The following is a 19,796-nucleotide window of genomic DNA, read 5'->3' on the forward strand; positions in this document are numbered from 1 at the left end:
CTGACTTCTAACTGTATGGATTTGAAGGTGCTGGTTTTAGATCAAATTAATATGTTTTCCAACTTGGGCAAGGTTCGCCTTTAGGTTAGATACAAGAATATTAACTTAATGGTACATATACACACAACAAATTTTACATTTGCAAAGCTCTGTGCAGTCCAGAATCTCCCTCTTCACTATCATGGGGATGATTTTTGTCCACTATGCACACAATCATGTCAGAGGAGCACAGCAATGGTAGCTTAAGAGGAAGTATCTATACTCCAGTTGAGGTAGAAAGAGGAAAATTACGCCAGGACCAGTCTCAATCAAAGCCAACTATTATTTCAGAGAAAACTCAGATTGAAGACAGCACACTTCTTACACAGATTGATTAGTTAGTATTGTTTTTGTGCACTGGAACGTACCCACACCATTCAATGCATTCATATGTAATACTAAAGCTACCCTTCAGAAAAAGGAAGGCCAAAGAATATTCTATTTCATCACAGACATCACCTTTACTGTTTTTCCAAGCATGACAACTTAAGTAAAAAAGTCAGAGCACAAAACATTTTGAAGTTTCAGCTACCACCATTTGTGTTCCTTTGTGAGAGTACTTTACACACTTTTTTTCTGAAAATCCTCCTCCCAAACCTGAAGTGGGCTTCAAAACGCTTTACAAAAGAAAGAGCAAATCAGGACTAAGTTCAGTTCTGTCTAGCATCCCCAAAGTTACAATTTCATCTGGCAAGTTTCATATCTTCCATTTGATCACTTCAAATCAGAAGCAGTTCTAGTTAATGCCAATTCATTTGTTCACTCAAGCCCTGAAATACGGGGTAAAAAAATTATCCTCATTAATAGCCTACAGTGCTGTCTTGGGACACAAATGTATTAATGCGGCTTAAGAATTTCCCATGCATCTGGTTTATCAGCTACCAGATAGATGAGGGCTAAACTTGCTTTGACTTTCTGGGGATATTCTGAGAGGCCACAGTAACTGCAGAGGCAAAACATATGCATGTGCCAGCTGTTGTAGCTGGGAGTCAGACACCTCCATGTTAAACAGCAGTCTAAGCAAGCATTCTCTTCCCAGTAAGGGGGTACTCTAAATACTGATGCTTCCCAGAAAAGGCTTAAAAATGCTGTAGCTATGAATATACCAAAAAAACCACTGTCTTTAGTGAGAACAGAATGAGCAATTCAACAGTACACATGAAAAGCTTGCATCTTTCACTGACTTACTTCACAATCACTGACAAGACTGATGTACATATTTCTGCACCTGCAATTGTAAAGCAGATAAAATATTTAATATGTAATTTACAATGTATTTTACCATCTTGGCATACAGGATGAACAGAACATATCAAAGTAGTTGACAGTTACAGGCTGTGGAGGCCTTGCAAAAATATTACTTCAGGTATCTGCTAATTTTAAAAAAAATCAATTTGCATTTTTGAAGTGATACAATTCGATCTACCACAAAATACAAAGAGCTGCAAAAACATATACCATTCCAACAACAATGTATATAAGTTATTAAATAATGATCTGATTTAAAAGAATATAAATGAAGCCTTTAAGTAGGTCTTTTCTACATGCATATTATTCCTCATTAAAGAAAAATATGTAAAAAGGCCATTGGTAATTGCTTTGTTAACCACTGTAGAAAACGCCAATTCTCTGGTCACAGATGCCACTAGTTTAGCACTTAAGGTCTCTGCAGTGTTACATGTGATTATTTTTAAATACTGTTAATTCTATTACTCCATTGGTAAAGAATGTGTGACTTGGAATATGGCAGTCTTCATATTGAGAGGGCAGTGATGCACAGTTTTATAATTATCCAGAAGAACAACACCCTCCACTGCTCTGTACTTGTGGCTCATCATCAATAATCTGTACACCTCGCCTTGCCGTTCCTGACTGATTGGAACCATTGCCTCTTGCTCTTTCATCCACTTGAGCTGTTTCTATCATTCCTGTAAAGGAAAAAAGAAAAGTATTAGATAACATTCCACTGCATTTTTACAGAAGACTTGGAGATCTTAATCTTTTTTAATTAGATCGGCACAAAGTTCAGCAAAACTGGTTCTCCTGTTTATTATGCTAAGTACTCAGGTATCACATGGCATAGCTGTGAGAACATAATTAAATCTTATTCCTAAAGCACCTAACATTCAGCAGCTCCCAGTGACTAAGTGAGGCCTTAGATGCTCAGATGTTCTGCAGTTAGTGACTTCAAAAGCTAGATATACCCACTCCTATCAAGAATAGTCTATGAAAGAAAAAAAACAAAGAAGAATGCCCCCCCATCCAATCTCACCCAAGCTACTCTTCTGACATGCAGGTGAAGTTTTGCTTAAAATTCTTCTATCATAAGAACACAGTGATTTATATAACTTCCCTGTGTTATAACAATTGTATCCTACATGACCTTAGCCATCATTACATCTTCAAGTTTATGCTTTGTAACTCATATGATTTGATAAGACTTTGGAAAGAGGTGGAAGCAGAAGGTTTGAAGCAGGTAATAGTGACACCAGTCACATGAAGTTTGATTTGCACATGCTGAGTGAAACAGCAATCAGGGCTACAACAATGACAAAAAGGCATTTTTGGAGTATAGCATGAATTTGCAATATGGTAAATATTCATACATCAAGCTTCCATAGCTATTTACAGTACACAAGTGACTTGAAGTAGACACAGATGAAGTCAATTCTTGGTAATAATTTACATCAAGGCTTTTCTTTTATTCAGTTGTACATTCTGAAGCTTTAAGCATTTTCTGGAGTTGTCTACCACCACACTAGATAATACCTACTTTTACAAAGGTCAAGAAACAGTTCTTCAATTCCTTTGTTCTGTTTAGCTGAAGTATGATAATGTTTTGCTCCAACAGATTCAGCATACCTATAGGAATGCAGACACAGAACTTCATTGTACTAAAGGACTCAATCTTTCTAAGTCACTTAACATGAAACCTAAAGATTATGACAAGAGGTTCTACTCCAAGTTCAGAGTTGATTAATTAACATAAAAAAGGAATTATGAGGTTAAAACTACAACAACTGATGAAGAACACTAGCTAAAAAGAAACTGAATGTCTAGAAAGGCATTTAAACTGTAAATGTTGACTTTTATAATGTATAACTCAAGGTATACTTCGATCAGTTAAGGACATTCCAGGACTTGGATACTAACAGAACAGTTAAAACAGAAGCAACTTAGGCACGGCTGGATTATGCCTGCCAGTTGTTAACAGCATTTTAAGTTTATTACTTCAGTATAATTCTGCAATGACTGTTTCTATTAATAACTGGTGTAACTTACGATTCTGCTTCTTGCACTGAAACATGTCTCTCTTTTTCCAAGTCTATTTTGTTACCTGTTGAAAACAAGTTTATCTTTCAAGTCTCCTGTACTCCAAAATTACCCAGAAGAAAGTAGTCATGTAATCATTGTACCTCATCATTTTCTTATAAGCTGTCCAAGTAAAGACCAACTATTACACAGGTCTCAATTTGAAGCACAACCACGTGGTTTAAGAATCCCCTTTTACTCAAACTTCCACAGACAATGAAGTTCTACTTCTGCAGAGATATCAGGAGAGCTAAATACCTCTACATAAGTCATCAAATCAGACTCCCACTTTTCTTATTTATTACCAGCTTACCTGTGCCACACAGGTAGTTTTTGTGGAATATCCATACATCTGTCTTCTTGAAAGTGTTTTAATCGCTACATCTGATTTTATATCTAAAACCAATATTTCTCCTGCATTCTCTTTGCATTGAAATGTCCAAGCTTTAAGACTCCTTCCACCTCCCACGTACTCAATTAAGAAACAACCATCCAGTCTATACCACCAAGGACAGTAAAAAACAAGGTTTGAGTACTTCCAAGAAAAACAACACACATTTGAGATCTATGTTTCTCTTTGTTCAACTATAGTCTGCAGGTATCTGTATTATGCACTTCCAATATGGTGTATCATTAACTATCAGGTTATTTTTCAAAACTAACTCTTATTTTCCCTCATGCAATCTACTGAAACTTCTAGCTCCAACTGAACTTTAATAAGTCAAATTAACATAAGCTTTACCCTTTCACCTAACAAGCTGCTAAAGTAGCGTTTGGAAGATGCTATTAATCAAAAAATTACTTTTCATTCAGTCATTAGAAGCACGTGTTGAAAGAGACTTACCTACTATACATAAACAGATTTCATTTCCCAACATTTTTCTCAATTCCTTAACCCAATTTTTTACCTGCAAAAAAAACCCAGAGGTAAGTTTATTTTCACTTGATATACTACTAGCTGAAGCATGGCAGAATGGACATACTTCCGTAACTATTTACTATAAACTGGAAACCAATACATTTAGGGCAACACAGATAAAATATTCTTTCCATTGCTACAACTGGTTCTTGTTCAGCAGATTTTGGTTCACAGTTGAAATTAAGAGCAAATGACTTAAAGTGGTTCCATTACTCAAAAAATATAACTTACCACACTCATGGTAGCCCCACTCCAAAGAACAAGCTCACTGCATTGGCCATTTTAGGTGAGGCATTAGATCTTTTATCAACAGGCACTTACTGACAGATGACAAATAGTACCTTATAGGTACCCAAACAGATCTGTTCAGTTTAGATTATAACAGGTGTTTGTTTCCTGAGAGAACAGATGGGACAGGAGTGTGGAGTCAGGTGACAGCAAAGTATATATCGATCCTGTTGTCCTGCTCTGAAGTTGTACGGTCACTGCATTGACTTAGGGACTGCTATTTTAAGGACATTTAAGTCATGAAGAAAATCAATCAGTTCAAGAACCTAAAAATAGTTAGGATGTATGACAGAGGTAATATAGCTATAACTGTTGCAAATTAACCTTCCTCTGAGAATTTAAGTTTTGATATCACAGAATTTTACCAAATAGGGCTCAGCATGAAAAGGTACAAGTTGAAGCAGTGCTCAATTCATCACAATCCACAGACAAGACTGCCAAGAGTTGAAGTGCTGACACAAGTGTTTTACTTGCTCTACATCATATTATTAAATTACTTACGCTCTTGTGGATTTATACTACTTCTACCACTCTAACTCAAGCCTTGCCCATACAACCATAATTTCTTCTCTTCTCTACACTGAAGTCCTGTGGATTTTACTACAAGCTCACTTAGGAAAGAATGGCACCAGTTTTCAGCAACAATACCCTATAGAATGATAGCACTGATTTGACACAGGGTTGGAAAAAACTCACCTGCTCAAACTGATCACCTAACACTACCACAAAATAATTAGCCATCAAGTTTCAGGTTTTGATGAGTATTTTAAGTCCAAATACATATTATCACTGACAAAGTAACACTCCCACTGTTACATACTGCAGTGTCAGAGTTCTCAGATCTGTAAAAGGTCATGTGACTAGGTATCTTTTCAGTAATTTGGTTTATATCGTAGAGATCAATATTGCTTATTATCTCAACAGCACTGGTTTATGCTTATAGCTAGTTAAAGCTCATGCTCACCTACCCTCTAATGTTCTTTGAATAAATCTGTTAGAACTTCAGTAGACTGAAAAATCAGTCATCAAAAGAACAGTAGTAAGGCATATACTTCTATTATATGGTCTAAATAGATGGATGTAATATACATTGCTAATTATAGATTATCTTTCAATCAGTTTACATCCCACAAAGATAAAAATCCGTGCAGTACCTTCTGAAAAGAATCTTCATCTGTTATATCATATACTAGAATAGCGCCATTAGAGTCCCTGTAGTAGATGGGCCCCAACGCATGAAATCTTTCTTGACCAGCTGTGTCCTGCATTTAAAAATACAATTGTTAGCATTTACAAAGTAAATAATATTTCAAGAAGTTACAAATACTTGGAAATTTTACTTTAATAAGCACCTAATTCAAGTTCTAATAAACCAAATCATTTTCCCATTAAATGTTCTAATTAGCTGGAGGAGGAAGAATAAGAAAGTAAACATACCCATATTGCAAGGTTTACTCTTTTCCCACCAATATTTAGCTTCTTTGTAAGAAAAGATGCCTAGAAAACAAAACAGATTAGAGTTAAGTTTTACACACAAATATCTAATTTTATTACTAAATAATAAAGTCAAAACATCTGAATCAATTACAGAGATTTCTGGATCAAAATACTCTAAGCCATAAGGCTGAGTCAATACACAGACAGTTATTTCACTACAGTTTGTCAGGATGGATAAGAAAGTTGTATGGAAAGAGTTAGATTTATCAGTGTTGTGATTTCAAAGTTGAACTCAAAGCATTTTGCAAGAGTACACGAAGTTTGAGTAGGAACCGGTCTAATAGAATTTTTAGCTTACAGGAATCAAAGTAGTTCACTACTAGTGAGATACTAGAACAGAGTAAAATAGTTTGACTTCATCTTTAGAAGTCTCAGAACACTAGTATTCTGCCAGTTTCCTTGTCTGCATCTTTTCCCCTTTTTGCTGAAATGAGTCAACAACTCTCCCCATCTGTTCCAATTTTTTTTCTTGGTGTGATTTGGGGCTTTTTTTGTTGATTGGTTTTCTTCCCCCAGACACTGGTCTGAAAGTTCAGGGATAGGCTTCTCAGATGACACATGAAAGGAAAGCAAGTGGCAAGATAAGAAAAGCTTCAGCATAAGCATAAAAGCATAAGAATCCTACCACGTTATCTTCTGAAACATTTTACAGGGCCACAACATACTGTGAGGTTAGTCTAATTTTAGAAACTCAAGAGTATGTCTGTTTTTGTCCAAGCCTGCACAACCTACATGTTCAAACATCACCTCTGCTACCAAATGTATAATCCACTGACAAAAAAAAGGGTATCATTTAACACAAGTTTAATAGACCAGAACAGTCTCTGAAGGAATTGGTACATTAAGAACCTGCTTCCCCAGTTCTGAAGACTACAAGTAACAGGTTAATATCATACAATTCAGTTGCCAAGGGTTAACTTTTGTCTGTTGCCTTAAATGATACTCAGTTTTCCTCTCAGCTTGTGTTTGGATACAATCAGTTACAGTGGTATGATTCACTCATCCCAGATAATTTTAGGCTGGACTATAGCAGCTCAACATGAGCTCTCCACACAAGCACTGACCAGGCATTCAACTAAAGTAGAAGTCACATGCATATGGAAAGTGTCATGGGCCAGATCAGCTGCTTGAACCAGCTTGCTGCATAACTATACAAATAACTAGGTAAGCACGCAGAAGACCATGGCATTTCAATTTACATTGGTCTAAACTGATATGAAAGTGCCTCTCTGGAGTGCTGCCTGTATTACAGCTCGAGTCATCCAATACTCAGCTGCTGGGGCAGCTGTTGCTTTTCAGTTCCTTGCCCAACATCAGCTCTGGCATCTGCATGACCCAAAGTGAGATGATTGAAGAAACTTTCCTTATTCTTTGAAGTAAATTGTATGTTCCCCCAAAGCTTTCCATGAAGTCTGATAAAAAAATAGAGAGAGAAGACAGACCAGAGGAAAGAAAAGTAAACTTTGCAAGAACAGATAGCAAAGCACTAACCACTGTGACTATTGTATTCAATATAACTAAAGCATTAAAGCTACACACTCAGCCTACAGAGAGGTGATTTAAGTCAAAGGTGGCATAAGTCAACTTCAGAGAAAGTTCCAGACAGCATGTTAAAAGTATTTAACACTCCAGAATTTGCAACAAACAGCTTAACAGTGGAGTAGCAAATCTTAATCATCGAGAAAACTTTACTTCTTTGATTAAAAAAAAAAAAAAAAAGCAGAAGTAGTTTATAGCTTTTAGCTATCTCTCCCTAAGGATAATTGCCTGATCAGTGTCCAGCCTCCGTATCATAATTTGTTCTAGTACATCAGTTTAAAAGCCAAAAGCTTACACACCATATCAGTAGTTTTACGTTCACCAACACTTAAGCCATATTAAGAGAAAGTATGTTTAGGCACAATGAATCAAGCTTACCTACCAATATTTTATTCATCTGCTGTACTACAATACTTGATCTTCTACTGTATCTCTCAAAGGAAAAGCTCGTCTGAGCACTATCTGCTTCTATCACAACACTGACAAACAAATCCACTCAGTTGATAGGAATTTCACATAAGTGTTTTGAAAATCACATTACTGGACCAAAAGGCAGAAAAATTCTTCACAGAAACAGGATAACATCCACAGAAATCCATACCCATAAAGTTATATCCTCACAGCTTTAGACATTGACCCAATTAATAGCACAGATATCTTTAGTATCTGACAGAGCAAATGTGAAAGTAGGCTTATCCCCACAGATAAGTTTTGCTTCAGTATCCCCAGTCCTTCAGGTCACTACAGCTTTTGATAGCAATACTGCCTTTTAGTGCTAAGAGTAGAGAATTGCTTTTTCTATATACCCAAGTATTAGAAGACCACAAATTCAGGTATCTCCTAAAAAACACCACAGGAGACTGGGGCAAGTGTACTCAGCACTGGCCTATTTATTTGCTTTCTGTATTAAAGCTTGATGAATTGGTACTAATTACATTTCAGTCTATGTAAAGTCCTAAGACTCTAACAAAAAAGGAACAATAACATGCTGTATTGTATTGTTAATAAGCAAGTTGGTCTAAAAAACTTGCATGACAACCAGATTAGAACCTGGTACTTGGAAGTAGTCATAGTAAATAATGAGCAGAAGGCTTAGTGAACTAGCCACAAGCAACAATCAATACTGTACTACAGATTAAATGATTCATCCACCCCACACACATCCACTTCAAGTCCCATTTGTGGCAGAAGAGCACAGTTACTTCTCTTTACTCATTTAGAGGTAAGAAAGTTAAAAAGATCAGATGAAGAGTAGGACTATGCAGTTCTTGTAAATTTGAGAGGGAACCCAACATGGAAGGAAGAACCCCGGCTACTGTTCTGAGATAGTTTAGGAACCTAGTTCAAGGGGGGAAAAAAAAAGAAAAAAGCATCAGTTGACAAAAGTGTCAAAACCTTTGAAATCAATCTAGGCACCATTCAGTCACACATGTAGAAGAAGATTCAACTTTTTCTAATCTCCCAAGAATTTACCCAAGTGAGTAACAGATTTAAATCTAAGTTGTGGCTTGACTTACGATGAATCAGTAACTCCTTTCCATATGATTTTCATTACTGTGACACTTTTTGCTAGGACTTTCAAAAACCCACAAGTATACAGAAGAACTACAGTTAATTCAAAGATAGGTCATCCCAAACAGCTTTGAAGTAAGCTACTAATTTCAGTATTTTGACTCTAGTGTCTAGCTCTGAAGACTACTTATACACTTAGAAGAAAAGGATAATGCAATTAGAGAGCTAAAAGTCCATTCTCTTTATAAGTCTGTAAGAAGTGTTTTAACTCTTTCTTCTGACAGTTCAGTTTCACACATCCATCAGGGCCTGTTAGAAGCTGATAAAGGGGCCTAATTAGAACACAAGGAAGATCCAGCTGAAAAAGACTCTCTTAAAGTGTATGTCACCTGACCCTTGACCACTTCACCTTCATCAAAGGCAAGCTAGGCATGGAAACACTGTATATAGCACTGAACTGTTCCCCAAAGCTATTTTAAACAGCCAAGACAGCTTTTCCAGGTTATGCACATCCAGCAAAACAATCAGGATCTGTACAGTATGATTAGCACCCCATCAGCAGCCCTTCTGGTTGGATATTTTGGAATCTCCCACACATTTGAGAACTTAGTACACAAAGTTGTATTTGTCTTGAGTAATTAACTAACAGAAAGTACATACTTGATTTTTGAATATTTTGACAGTAGGTTTATTATCAGAATAATTCCACCATACATCACTTAACATCAATCTAGATCTTAGAACTGTTTTATCAAGACAAGAGCACTGACCTGAATACTTCAATCAATGTGAACCAATTCTAACTGTGCCTCCAGGTCTTACAATGGATTAGAAATTGTATTCATGGCTTGCAAAGAAAACCCAAACAAACCATCCTATCTTTCCTTCATCAGCTTCTTCACATTATGCTAGATAACTGTTTTCTTATGTTAATCAAGAGCTACCTTAAGATATTGATGACCTGGACATTTAAGTTCAGTACATAAATTAAAGCCTTCATAGCTACAGCAACACACACCAGCAGCCTCTTAACCTCAGAGGAAGTCTCAGTTCACCGTTTCCCTTAAGCTAGCATTTACGGAAGCAGGAGGGTGGGGAGAGAAGTAGTTTTTTCACTACTAGCACAAAAGAAACTCTCCTGTTTGGGTCTACACAGGTTAACTTAAACGGTAGAATTCAGACAGGAAAACATAGATATACCTTAAATAAAAGATGCACACTGACCACTTGAAAGAGTTCTGTGTTCCACCCATAACTGGGCTCAAAAGGCAGAAAACACCAGGCAACATCACCAAATAAAGCCACTACTCTTCTTGATGCAGTCATGTTGGAACACAGGACTATGCTGTACTTTCTTTTAAGTAAGAGATCGCTGTGGATGGACAGTCTCATTTCTCAGTATCTAGTGATCTTTTCATATGATTCATCACTGCCTCCTTCACCAAATCAGGAGTTAAAGTCAACATTAGATAAGTATTTATCAGAGCAGAAGTAATTTCATGCAATACTTTGAACTGGTGCCACAAAGACACCTTATCAGATTAAGCTTTTAATCTTAAAAAAATGATATCTTGTAAAAATGTCATTTAATTCAATACCCTAATTTCTCTTTATTTTTAAGAGATATTTTCATTTCTACTGGAAGAACTTACTAAAACTTTCTTCCAGAACTGTAAGATGTAGGAAACCAAGAATAATAAATATAATACTTCACAAGTGCACATGATGGTCAGTAAGATTCAGCTGCAACTGACATTGTGTTTTACAAATGAAGAGATGTGTATGTGGCTGAGGAGGCTCAGAGCAGGAAAGTAAAGGAGTTGAGAAACACAGAGAAGTCAATTAAAAGAAACAGTCAGCAAACAGCATTCTAACCACGGGGGAGAAAAAAAATAAATCTCAGTTATCAAGCGTGAGCATGTACTTTCTTTTCTCCACGAGCACACACCCTCCTCTCGCCCCCCACTCCCCGCCCCCCCGAACTCAGACAGTCAAAACTGAAAGCTCTCAAGCCATAGTTTCGAGAGACATTTTCCTGCCAATGCTTTGGAGCCACTTAAAGCTCCATTTCATGACATTTGTGACCCCAGTCTGCATGCTAACTCGCTTTTTGCTTCCAATTTTAGGTTTTCCACTACAGATTTAAAGCTCGTGGTTAACAACAACAAAAACAACAAGAAAAGACCAAGCATCATCACATGTCAAACTACTCTGCTCTATTATTTACGCATGGGATTTCAGAATTTGGCTATACCTGATTGTTTTGATGCACTTCAAATGATTGTTTGCACAATGCTTCACTTGAGAAGAAAATTATACTTGCAGCTCTGACACCTACAAGCTGGTAGTCATTTTTGTAGCATAACAAATGTTAATTATCCCTATGGTGATCAGAGTTTACATCAACTTGCCATAAGTACTCCACTATGCCTAGTAAGCCTACCAACACATTGATTCAACAGTATTATATTAACATTTGGTAGTGCAGCTCAAAACATGTTGAGTTTATCTCTTTACCTCAAAAAAGAGAGAGCAACAGTGTATGTTTATGAAATATTGGCTACATTGTTTCTAGCTCCTCTCTAACATTTCCTTCCTTTTAAGAGGAAGTTTCACTACTAAACACTTCCACGATACCCAGCCCACAAGAATTTTCCCCCAAGGGTGCAGGAATAGTGCACCCACTACCTCAATGCTCTTTTTTTTGGCATTACCTACTACTTATTCTTCACTTCACAGAACTTCACAAGTAATTCAAAACCCAATAGCCGTGCATACAGTGGCAGAGTTTGTTCCTTTACTTAAAAGAAATATTAAGAGCAATATAAATTACAGTACAAAACCACTTTCATACACATGCTCACAACTGCTAAGATGCTGTGCAACAGGTGTAACTGCAAATAAAAAGGTTAAGCAAGTAGAGTTATCCCCAAAAGCTTAATATACCACCCGCAACACAAAGCTTAAAACCTATCTTCTGAGACTATGTACAACATAAGTGTTCTCCTTTGTACCGTTGCACACATACCGTTCAGCAATAGCAGGTAACGAAAAAGCGTTACTTCTAAGCAGACACTGTCATATTTCTTAAGTGGAACATCACTTTTTAGTTCTATATTTATCATCAGACAGTACAACTGACAATGAGGCCAAACTTCAGGGAGGTAACGTGACAAACAAGTAAGCTTTAAGAATTGTTTCTGATATCAAATCATAAGCTTTAATCTCAAACCATTTTGCAAAAGCCATTCTCATTATTTAGGTAGTTCAACTGTTAGGACTTGAGAACATGAGTAAGATTATAATTAAGACAAACGCAGCACATATGAAACAGTCATCAGTCCACTACCAACCACGACAACACCAACATCACTTTCAAGTCATACTTCCCAAGATTCAAGTGAAGATGTAAATATATACATGTACGTAAATAGAAGAAGAGTTATCATTCAGAATAGGCATGAGGCTTCAAAGTACAGGAAGCTCAAGTCTGAGGCGTAAAAAGCTGCAGGACATAGGCTTCGAGCAAACTCAGCAAAGGACTGGCACCCTTTGGAGCGCGACAGCTGTCGCCCCAGCCACGGTTAAGTGGTAAAAACAAGACGGCGAGCACGGAGACACCAGCGTGGCTTGAGACGGAGCAGCCCTCCCCACGGACCGAGGGGACACGGACGGGCCGGTCAGCGCCGCGGGGACCCGCTGGCACCGGTCGGCGCTCCTGGAAAGGGCACAGGGGAAAGGGAGAAGAGCAGTGGACCGCTCCGCCCGCCCCGCAGCCCTGGGCAGGGGCTCCCCCTCCCCCGCGCGCCCGCGGTTCGGCCCGCACCTGCAGCGTGGTGATGTGCTTGTCGTTGAACTTGTTCTCGCAGTAGCGCAACACCAGGGAGGTTTTCCCCACGCAGCCCTCCCCGAGGAGCACCACTTTGAAGGAGAAGCTGCGGCCCGCGGCCGCCGTGCCGGCCCCCGCCGCCATCCGCGCCGCGCCCCACCGGGCCGCCGCCGCCTCACATCAACGGCCCGCACCGCGGCCGCGGGGCGCCGCCACTGCCACCGCCCAGCGGGATGGACACCAGCGAGGGAGCGGAGCGGGGACTCAAGGGGCGAGAGCGGGGTAAAAAGGACGCTGCCTCCGCAGCCCCGCAGAACAGAGCCGGGCGAAGAACGGCGACAGCCACAACAATCCCCACAGCCGACGGCCCCGCTCCCCCTAATGGCGTCTTCTTCCTCCTACGTCATGCGCTGCTCGGTCACGCGCAAGCCCCCGCCGCCAATGGGGAGGGCGGACACGACGGCGGGGAGAGACCCCGCCCAAGCGCCGCGGAGGGGAGTGGGGGCGGGGCCTGCGCCAGAGCGCCCGCTGCCGCCGGGCCGGGGCGGTGCGGGCTCCCGTGAGTGCGGCGGTGTGAGTGAGTACGTGCGTGTGTGCGCCTGGCGGCGGCCCTGCGGACGGCGGCAGCGGCTTCTGACGCCGGGCCCGCGGGGCTGGGAGAGGGCGGCTGAAGTACTTGGAGGCAGCGGCTGGATTTTTCCCTTTCCCGTGAAGGGCAGCCGGAGCGGCGGCTGGGGCTGGGCAGCTGCGTGCGGAGGCCAGCAGAGAGGGAGGGAAAGAGGGAGCTCCTCCTCATGTCTGGGCCCTCGCCGTTTCTGAAAATCTCCCGCCGTCCCCACAACTCACAGGGAGGGTGCGAGGGGCAGACGGCGGAAGGGGTGTTGCTCTGTGCCCCGACCTGACAAGTAGCTGTAACATACGCGCAAATAAATTGTTCGTAGAGACAGAAACCGGTGCGAGATTTATATGTGCATGTGAATTTGCTTTTAAGTGTCGTACCATGGGTTTTTGATGCAGTGAGCGTATCTACCAAGCATCTCTGAGCAGGAGGCCAAAGCCTTTAACAAACAGATTATAAAGGTCACAAGCACGGGTTTTGTTCCAACCTCAGTGGACCCCTTCGTGTGAACTGAGTTACACGAGTCTCTGAATGTCGGCAAAAACCCGGTCCGTAACAGAGCGCTTTAAAACAGACGTGGGAGCAGGCAATGAAAAAGGCATAAGAAAAATGCTCCTTCATTGAGTTCCTTGGTTGTAGGGTTCTCGTAGTGCTTCATAAGCTCAAGAAGTAGATAACTGCCTTGTGGAACTGAATACGGTTCCTTAATTAAAAGCAATCCCCACCAATCGAAACTACTGCAGTGTTAACTTCTCTCTAGTGATCATTTAGTAGTAAGAAACGGCATCACAGTCCAATTTCCTTTTTTGTCTGTCGGATAATACTAATGCTGTGTTGTATGAGTCAAAAAAAAAGAGAGGAAAGAACAGAGAATGGGTCCAGGAGAGTAAAGATCAAATTCCCTGAAGCAAGAAGCCTCATTACTGAACAGCATGACATCCACATACAAAATAGATTTGGTTTTATTTTCTCCAGATGTAAATAAATAAACCTTCTTATCCAGTCACAAATAAAGGAAATAGGACAAGGTAAAAATCACTGCTGATACAATCTTCAGGGGTATCTTTAAATAAATCCCCAGTTTTATTAGCAAATAAGTAGTTTCAGCAAGTTGCTGTAAAAACACTACCTTGCTGGAAAGCGATACTGGCTTCTGTCAATCATGCCTTCTGTGCACAGGCAGTAAAACTGACTGCTGTGTCAGTTATGCTTCTTTCAGGCAGAATAGGAGGAGGGAAGACCATGTTTGGTTTAAGGTTGCCAGAGACAATGGAAATCAATGCTCACAGCACACGCTGCTTGCAGGGTCCAGCAGGCTGAGGATTTCCTGGGTAACTGGTGGCAGATGCATCTCCTGAGACACAGGGCTGTGTGGAAGACTGTTGTGAAACTGTCAGCAGAAAGCCATCCCGTCCCCATGGCTTTTCACTGTTTTCAACAAATTCAGATACTATGTACATTCTTCACAAAGACACGGGATTATACTGAAGAATATACCTGATTTGTACTTTTCAGTTCTTCCTTGAATAAAAATAATTCATTTATCAGTTACGCCTTACTGATTAAAAGGGTACCCTCTGCATGGGTGATTTTTCATCAATCTGAAGTCAACCATGTTATTACACTGAACACTGTGATGGAACTACAAGCTGTCTTCCAGGCAGAAAGTCCCCCAAAAGTCAGTTTACTAGATATGTGCTATAAGAGTGTTAAGAAGAAAAACATTAAAAAAAGAAAGCAGAAGTGCTTATTTTACACACATGCTGGCAGACCAGGGAAACTCCAGAGGAAGGCACAACTGGTAAGGTTGTGTCAAAATTTAAAAAGTGAAAATGGGACCCATGCAATCATAGAATCATAGAATGGTAGGGGTTGGAAGGGACCTTTAGAGATCGTCTAGTCCAACTCCCCTGCAGAAACAGGTCCACCTAGATCAGGTTGCAAAGGAACATGTTCAGGCAGGTCTTGAAGACCTCCAAGGAAGGAGACTCCTCACCCTGCCTGGGCAGCCTGTGCCAGGGCTCCCTCACCCTCACAATAAAACAGTTTTTCCTTATGTTTAAATGGAACTTTTTGTGTTTCAGCTTCATCCTATTACCCCTTGTCCTGTTGATAGGTACCATCAAAAAAAATGATGCCCCAACCTCCTGACACCCACTATTTAGATATTAATGAGATCCCCTCTCAGTCTCCTCATAAACTACCTAAAGTAGTATCAGTCCTTGAAAACCTTGTTTAAAGAATTATGCCAATGTTTTCCAGTATAGAAACAAGCACATTCAAGTACAGACCCAGCAGCTCTGTATTTTCATCCTGGAATTTATTGAACTTCCCACCCAAGTGACTTGCTGCTGCCTTGTGCAGCAGAAGATGGAGAGGTCAGTGGCACCACAGGTTCCTTCAGACTCTGCTCTGAATGAAAGCAATGTGCAAGCTGGTCCCCAGTGAGACCATGCAGTGTGCTGACTGCAAGTCTATCACAACAGTAATAACACAAGAAAGAATTTGTATTTACTGTCTGATCAGCTAGTAATTTTTTTGAAAACATCCTATAGCGGGAACATGAACATGGAAAGGCAGCATGGGTGCTGTCAGAGCTCCTCAGGGGTACATCCTAAAGCCCACCAGGCTCAGTGCTACTGAGCTGCAGTCAAGCAGTGATAATCACATGAGTGAGGAAAGGAATAGCGTGGGTCATGGAAAGCTTACTTCATTAGCTATGCATCTTCATCCGAGTCATCATTCCAATAACAGCAACCAGCCCGCTGGCAGACTGACTCTTTGGCAACGCTAATTACCTGTTGTGCATCAGCCTGCATGGCCTTCTGTGCACACACAGACCTTGATACACCCATCTGCACCATGGCATTCTTACCTACAGCTGCGGGGAGGAGCAGATGATGACACAAAGAAAAGTAATGATGCAAAAGAATGGCTATCAATTAAATGAAGCACTCGAATATTATGTGTGCTGGTCAACAAAGCCTAATGGAAAAACAGGTCTCATCAGAGAAACCCAAGATGAGCTGACAGGCTTGGCTGTTAGAAGATAATGTCACAGCTGTACTAATTTTTTTCTTCAGGTGCTTGACAGCACCACATGTTAATCATCAGAAAAACACCACCTTTATGATGCAATAAAGCTCAGATTCAGTGTGTCAAGAATTGGATGAGGGGTTCAAAGTAGCCATAAGTGAGACATTTGTCTTTGAAAACTGATGTTTCCTTTGGGGCTTCTTGGGTTTCCTAAATGGCCTAGAAAGGAAATATAAAATCAGTGCTAATCAAACATGAAGGCATTGTCGGTGTGTTAAACTGCGATGAGAATGAGGCAGCCAGCAAGAACTGTGTGAAAAGCTATCTCCTGAAAAGTAGGACTATTGTAAAAGATGTAAAAGCGATGAGACTTAGGCAACATAAAGAATATGACAGTCAAAATCTAAGAAGTATCTCCCTATATGACTGCTGGTACAGAGGTGTGTTTAGCTGCTGCCTGGGGTTAAACCATGACAGGCCATCATGGTTTTCCATACCCATTTTCTCCGTGTTCTGCTTCATGTCTTATCTTTTATTACTTTAGCCCTACAGTAATAGCCCTCATATCATTACTACAAAACATCTTTAGACCCATGTTGAGATCTTGGGCCTCAAGCCAGTTTGCTCAATACAAAATTCTGAGAACAAATCATGCAAATCTTCAGTGTTTCTTTTTCTAGTAAGAACTTACTTCTGGAGCAAGACCTTTGGAGACTTTGTAGGTTCACGTGAATTTCACAGGAAAGGTCTGAGGTGATAAACCTCCAAAGAGCCTCCTCGTCTCCCATTCAATGAGAACTTTTGGAAGACTTGGCCTCCCTGGTCTGTAGGTAATCCTGATGTTATTGTACCATTAGGACATGTGATTTGCAGGTGAATTTATACAGAAGCTTGAGGTGGAAGTTAGCCATATTAAACATTTAATCATTAGCTTCCTTGTGATACTACTTAATCACGTACTTTTCCCACACAAACTGTGTTTCTGAACCTCATACTTCCATGTGAGCACAATTTTTGAAGCTTGTAACAGACACAAGTTTAGGACAAGCAGAAAGCAAACACATAACAGCATTTGCCGGACTTAGCAAGGATATATTCAAATATCCCATGATGAGTTGCAATGCTAAGAATCTTGGGTTGAAAAGGGGGGAATCATCTTAATTTGAGGTTACCTGATGACCTGTGTGAGGTGCTGGGAAATGTGTTGACTTCAAGGGCTGCTGTAGTGCTGTGGACAGGACTGACAGAGGGACAGTGGGGCCACAGCCAACCCCTGCGCTCAGGGGGGACCTTTTGGCCCCCAAGATCTGCTTATAATTGGGTTCCTTGGCAGTAAATGGTGAAGAAATAATTACATTCATCCCAATCTGGTATGTGTTTCACTAAGCCCTGGTAACGTTCCTGAAGCTTGCTGGCCCAGGTAGACTTTACTACTACTTTCAGTACATTTATCTACATGCGTATGACAGGTACAAGACAAGATCCAGGAAGGCAGAGAAAGGAAAGAGTATTTTCACATGCCTGGGTCGTGGAAATCACAGGCAACAAGCTAGTGCCTTGAAGCCTCTGTCTGAAGGTCTGTTTCAGTGGCTCCCTATTTCACTTTTGCACAGGACAGCTGTTGCTACTGCTAAAGGATGAGATGGGAGGGTGTTCCTATTCCAATGAAGGCCTTCTAGAAAAAAGACTGAGATCACAGAATTATAGGTGATGGCTTCTCTTTCCACTGAGCTGTGTGACTTCTCCAAGGCAATGTGAGCAATTGGGCACTTGGTGGATTATACTCATGCTTCCTTTCCCAACGCATCAGGAACCAGCTCCTTTCACTTTTTCATTTTAAATTAGGAGGAGACACTTAATGCAGCAAGATGACACATACATATTGGGAGCGCTGTAACCCGAGGCATTTGGCAGTTCAAGGCAGATTGAAACCACCGTTGCTTTGGGGGAGCATTTGATTGCAGCAGCTTTCAACAGCGGAGTGATTTCAGGACTAAGGATGTTAACAAATGAGATAAAGAAGTATCAGGATAAAGAGTAGTGGCAGCAAAGAAATGGAGGTGATGGAAGTCATTGTTTTTCTAGTACGGGCCTGAACTCCTCAGAAGTCACTGCAGCACAAAGCCCTTCAGCAAGAAACAGAGCACAGTCACTATTGTTGTCCCCATGAATGACACCAGGCAAGTATTAAGAGGAAGTGATGATGTGAGCTGTTTCATGGAGATCTTAATGCTTTTATAAAAATATAGCTGTGGTAGGTTATACAGGTAGAGATTGAGTGATGCATCATCCAAATATGTAGGAAAACCAAGAGGTTTCAAGAAGCCTGTAAGTGGACTCATTTAAAGCAGCATATTCTGCACAGTTGTAGGTGCTGAGTTCTGCCTTTGCCACAACACATTCCTGAACACATACTTACTTATGCAGCATGTGCATGACTTCCTGAGTTTTACGATGACCTTTGGTGACCTTCTTAGCTTTTCAGCTAGGGCTACAGTTTCAAAGTCCTTACAGAACTAGTTACTGAAGTTACTAAAGGATATTAACAAATGAACATCAGACTTTTCTTCCTGCTTTCTACTGATATTAACTGCAGAACGCATTCATATTTTTTTAAACTGGTCATCCTTGCTAGTGGGTTTGAATCTCCAACATCCATTTGGATGGTGATCACATTGCAACCTTTAATCTGCTTTATGCTTGTTTGAACAAAGCCACAAACAAGCAACCACTAGGAAAGAGAGGTGCAAACAAGTTGCATAGCGCTTCACAGGTGGCCCTGCAAGACCAAGCAAGTACCCAAAACTGGCATCTGTTTCCCTATTGGCAGTATTCGCTTTTCCAAAACCTTTTCCCTCAATACAGGTCTGACTGGTTTCCCCACATTTTAGCTCAACTCTTCTCTTCTCAGGAACCAAGACTTGCCCCTGAGCAGCACAGAGCAAACAATCCAGCTGAAAGGTCTGCTAAGGGAGGGCATGTTTACTCCAAAGATATTTTCAAAGTGATATGTTTGGCATTCCCACTTCATATTATCAGTCAGTCACATGGAAGGCTTCCTGGGCAGAACTCACATAACCCTGGCCTGGTCTGCTTTCCTGTGCATCTGCCTTGCTGTGTGTTCAAGGAAATTTCTGACATTTAGGGATGTGGTAGAGTCTCCATCACCAGAAGTTTTTAAGATGCAATTGAACAGCGCTCTAATT

At 40.6% G+C, this 19,796-nt stretch overlaps 1 protein-coding gene across 1 annotated transcript; it reads right to left on the minus strand.

The window, feature by feature from the left end:
* Nucleotides 1–475: 475 nt before the first annotated feature.
* On the minus strand, nt 476–13,355 carry RAB21 (RAB21, member RAS oncogene family). The gene is made up of 7 exons (XM_062016237.1): nt 12,933–13,355; nt 5,996–6,055; nt 5,713–5,820; nt 4,196–4,259; nt 3,322–3,376; nt 2,813–2,901; nt 476–1,967 (listed from the first exon to the last, which is right to left on the minus strand). The coding sequence occupies exons 1-7, from the start codon at nt 13,077–13,079 to the stop codon at nt 1,828–1,830; spliced, it is 663 nt and encodes a 220-aa protein (XP_061872221.1). The 5' UTR covers nt 13,080–13,355; the 3' UTR covers nt 476–1,827.
* Between the last annotated feature and the right edge of the window lie 6,441 nt (nt 13,356–19,796).

Source organism: Colius striatus, chromosome 1 (genome assembly GCF_028858725.1).
Source record: "Colius striatus isolate bColStr4 chromosome 1, bColStr4.1.hap1, whole genome shotgun sequence".
NCBI lineage: Eukaryota > Metazoa > Chordata > Aves > Coliiformes > Coliidae > Colius > Colius striatus.

What these genes read in the sequence shown, in the direction of transcription:
- RAB21 (XM_062016237.1), bottom strand. Translation starts at nt 13,079, where the DNA reads ATGGCGGCGGGGGCCGGCACGGCGGCCGCGGGCCGCAGCTTCTCCTTC. An exon ending in AGCACATCACCACGCTGCAG is followed by an intron (nt 6,056 to 12,932) that starts GTGCGGGCCGAA and finishes TTTGTTTTCTAG; the next exon opens with GCATCTTTTCTTACAAAGAA. An exon ending in GAGTAAACCTTGCAATATGG is followed by an intron (nt 5,821 to 5,995) that starts GTATGTTTACTT and finishes TTTTAAATGCAG; the next exon opens with GACACAGCTGGTCAAGAAAG.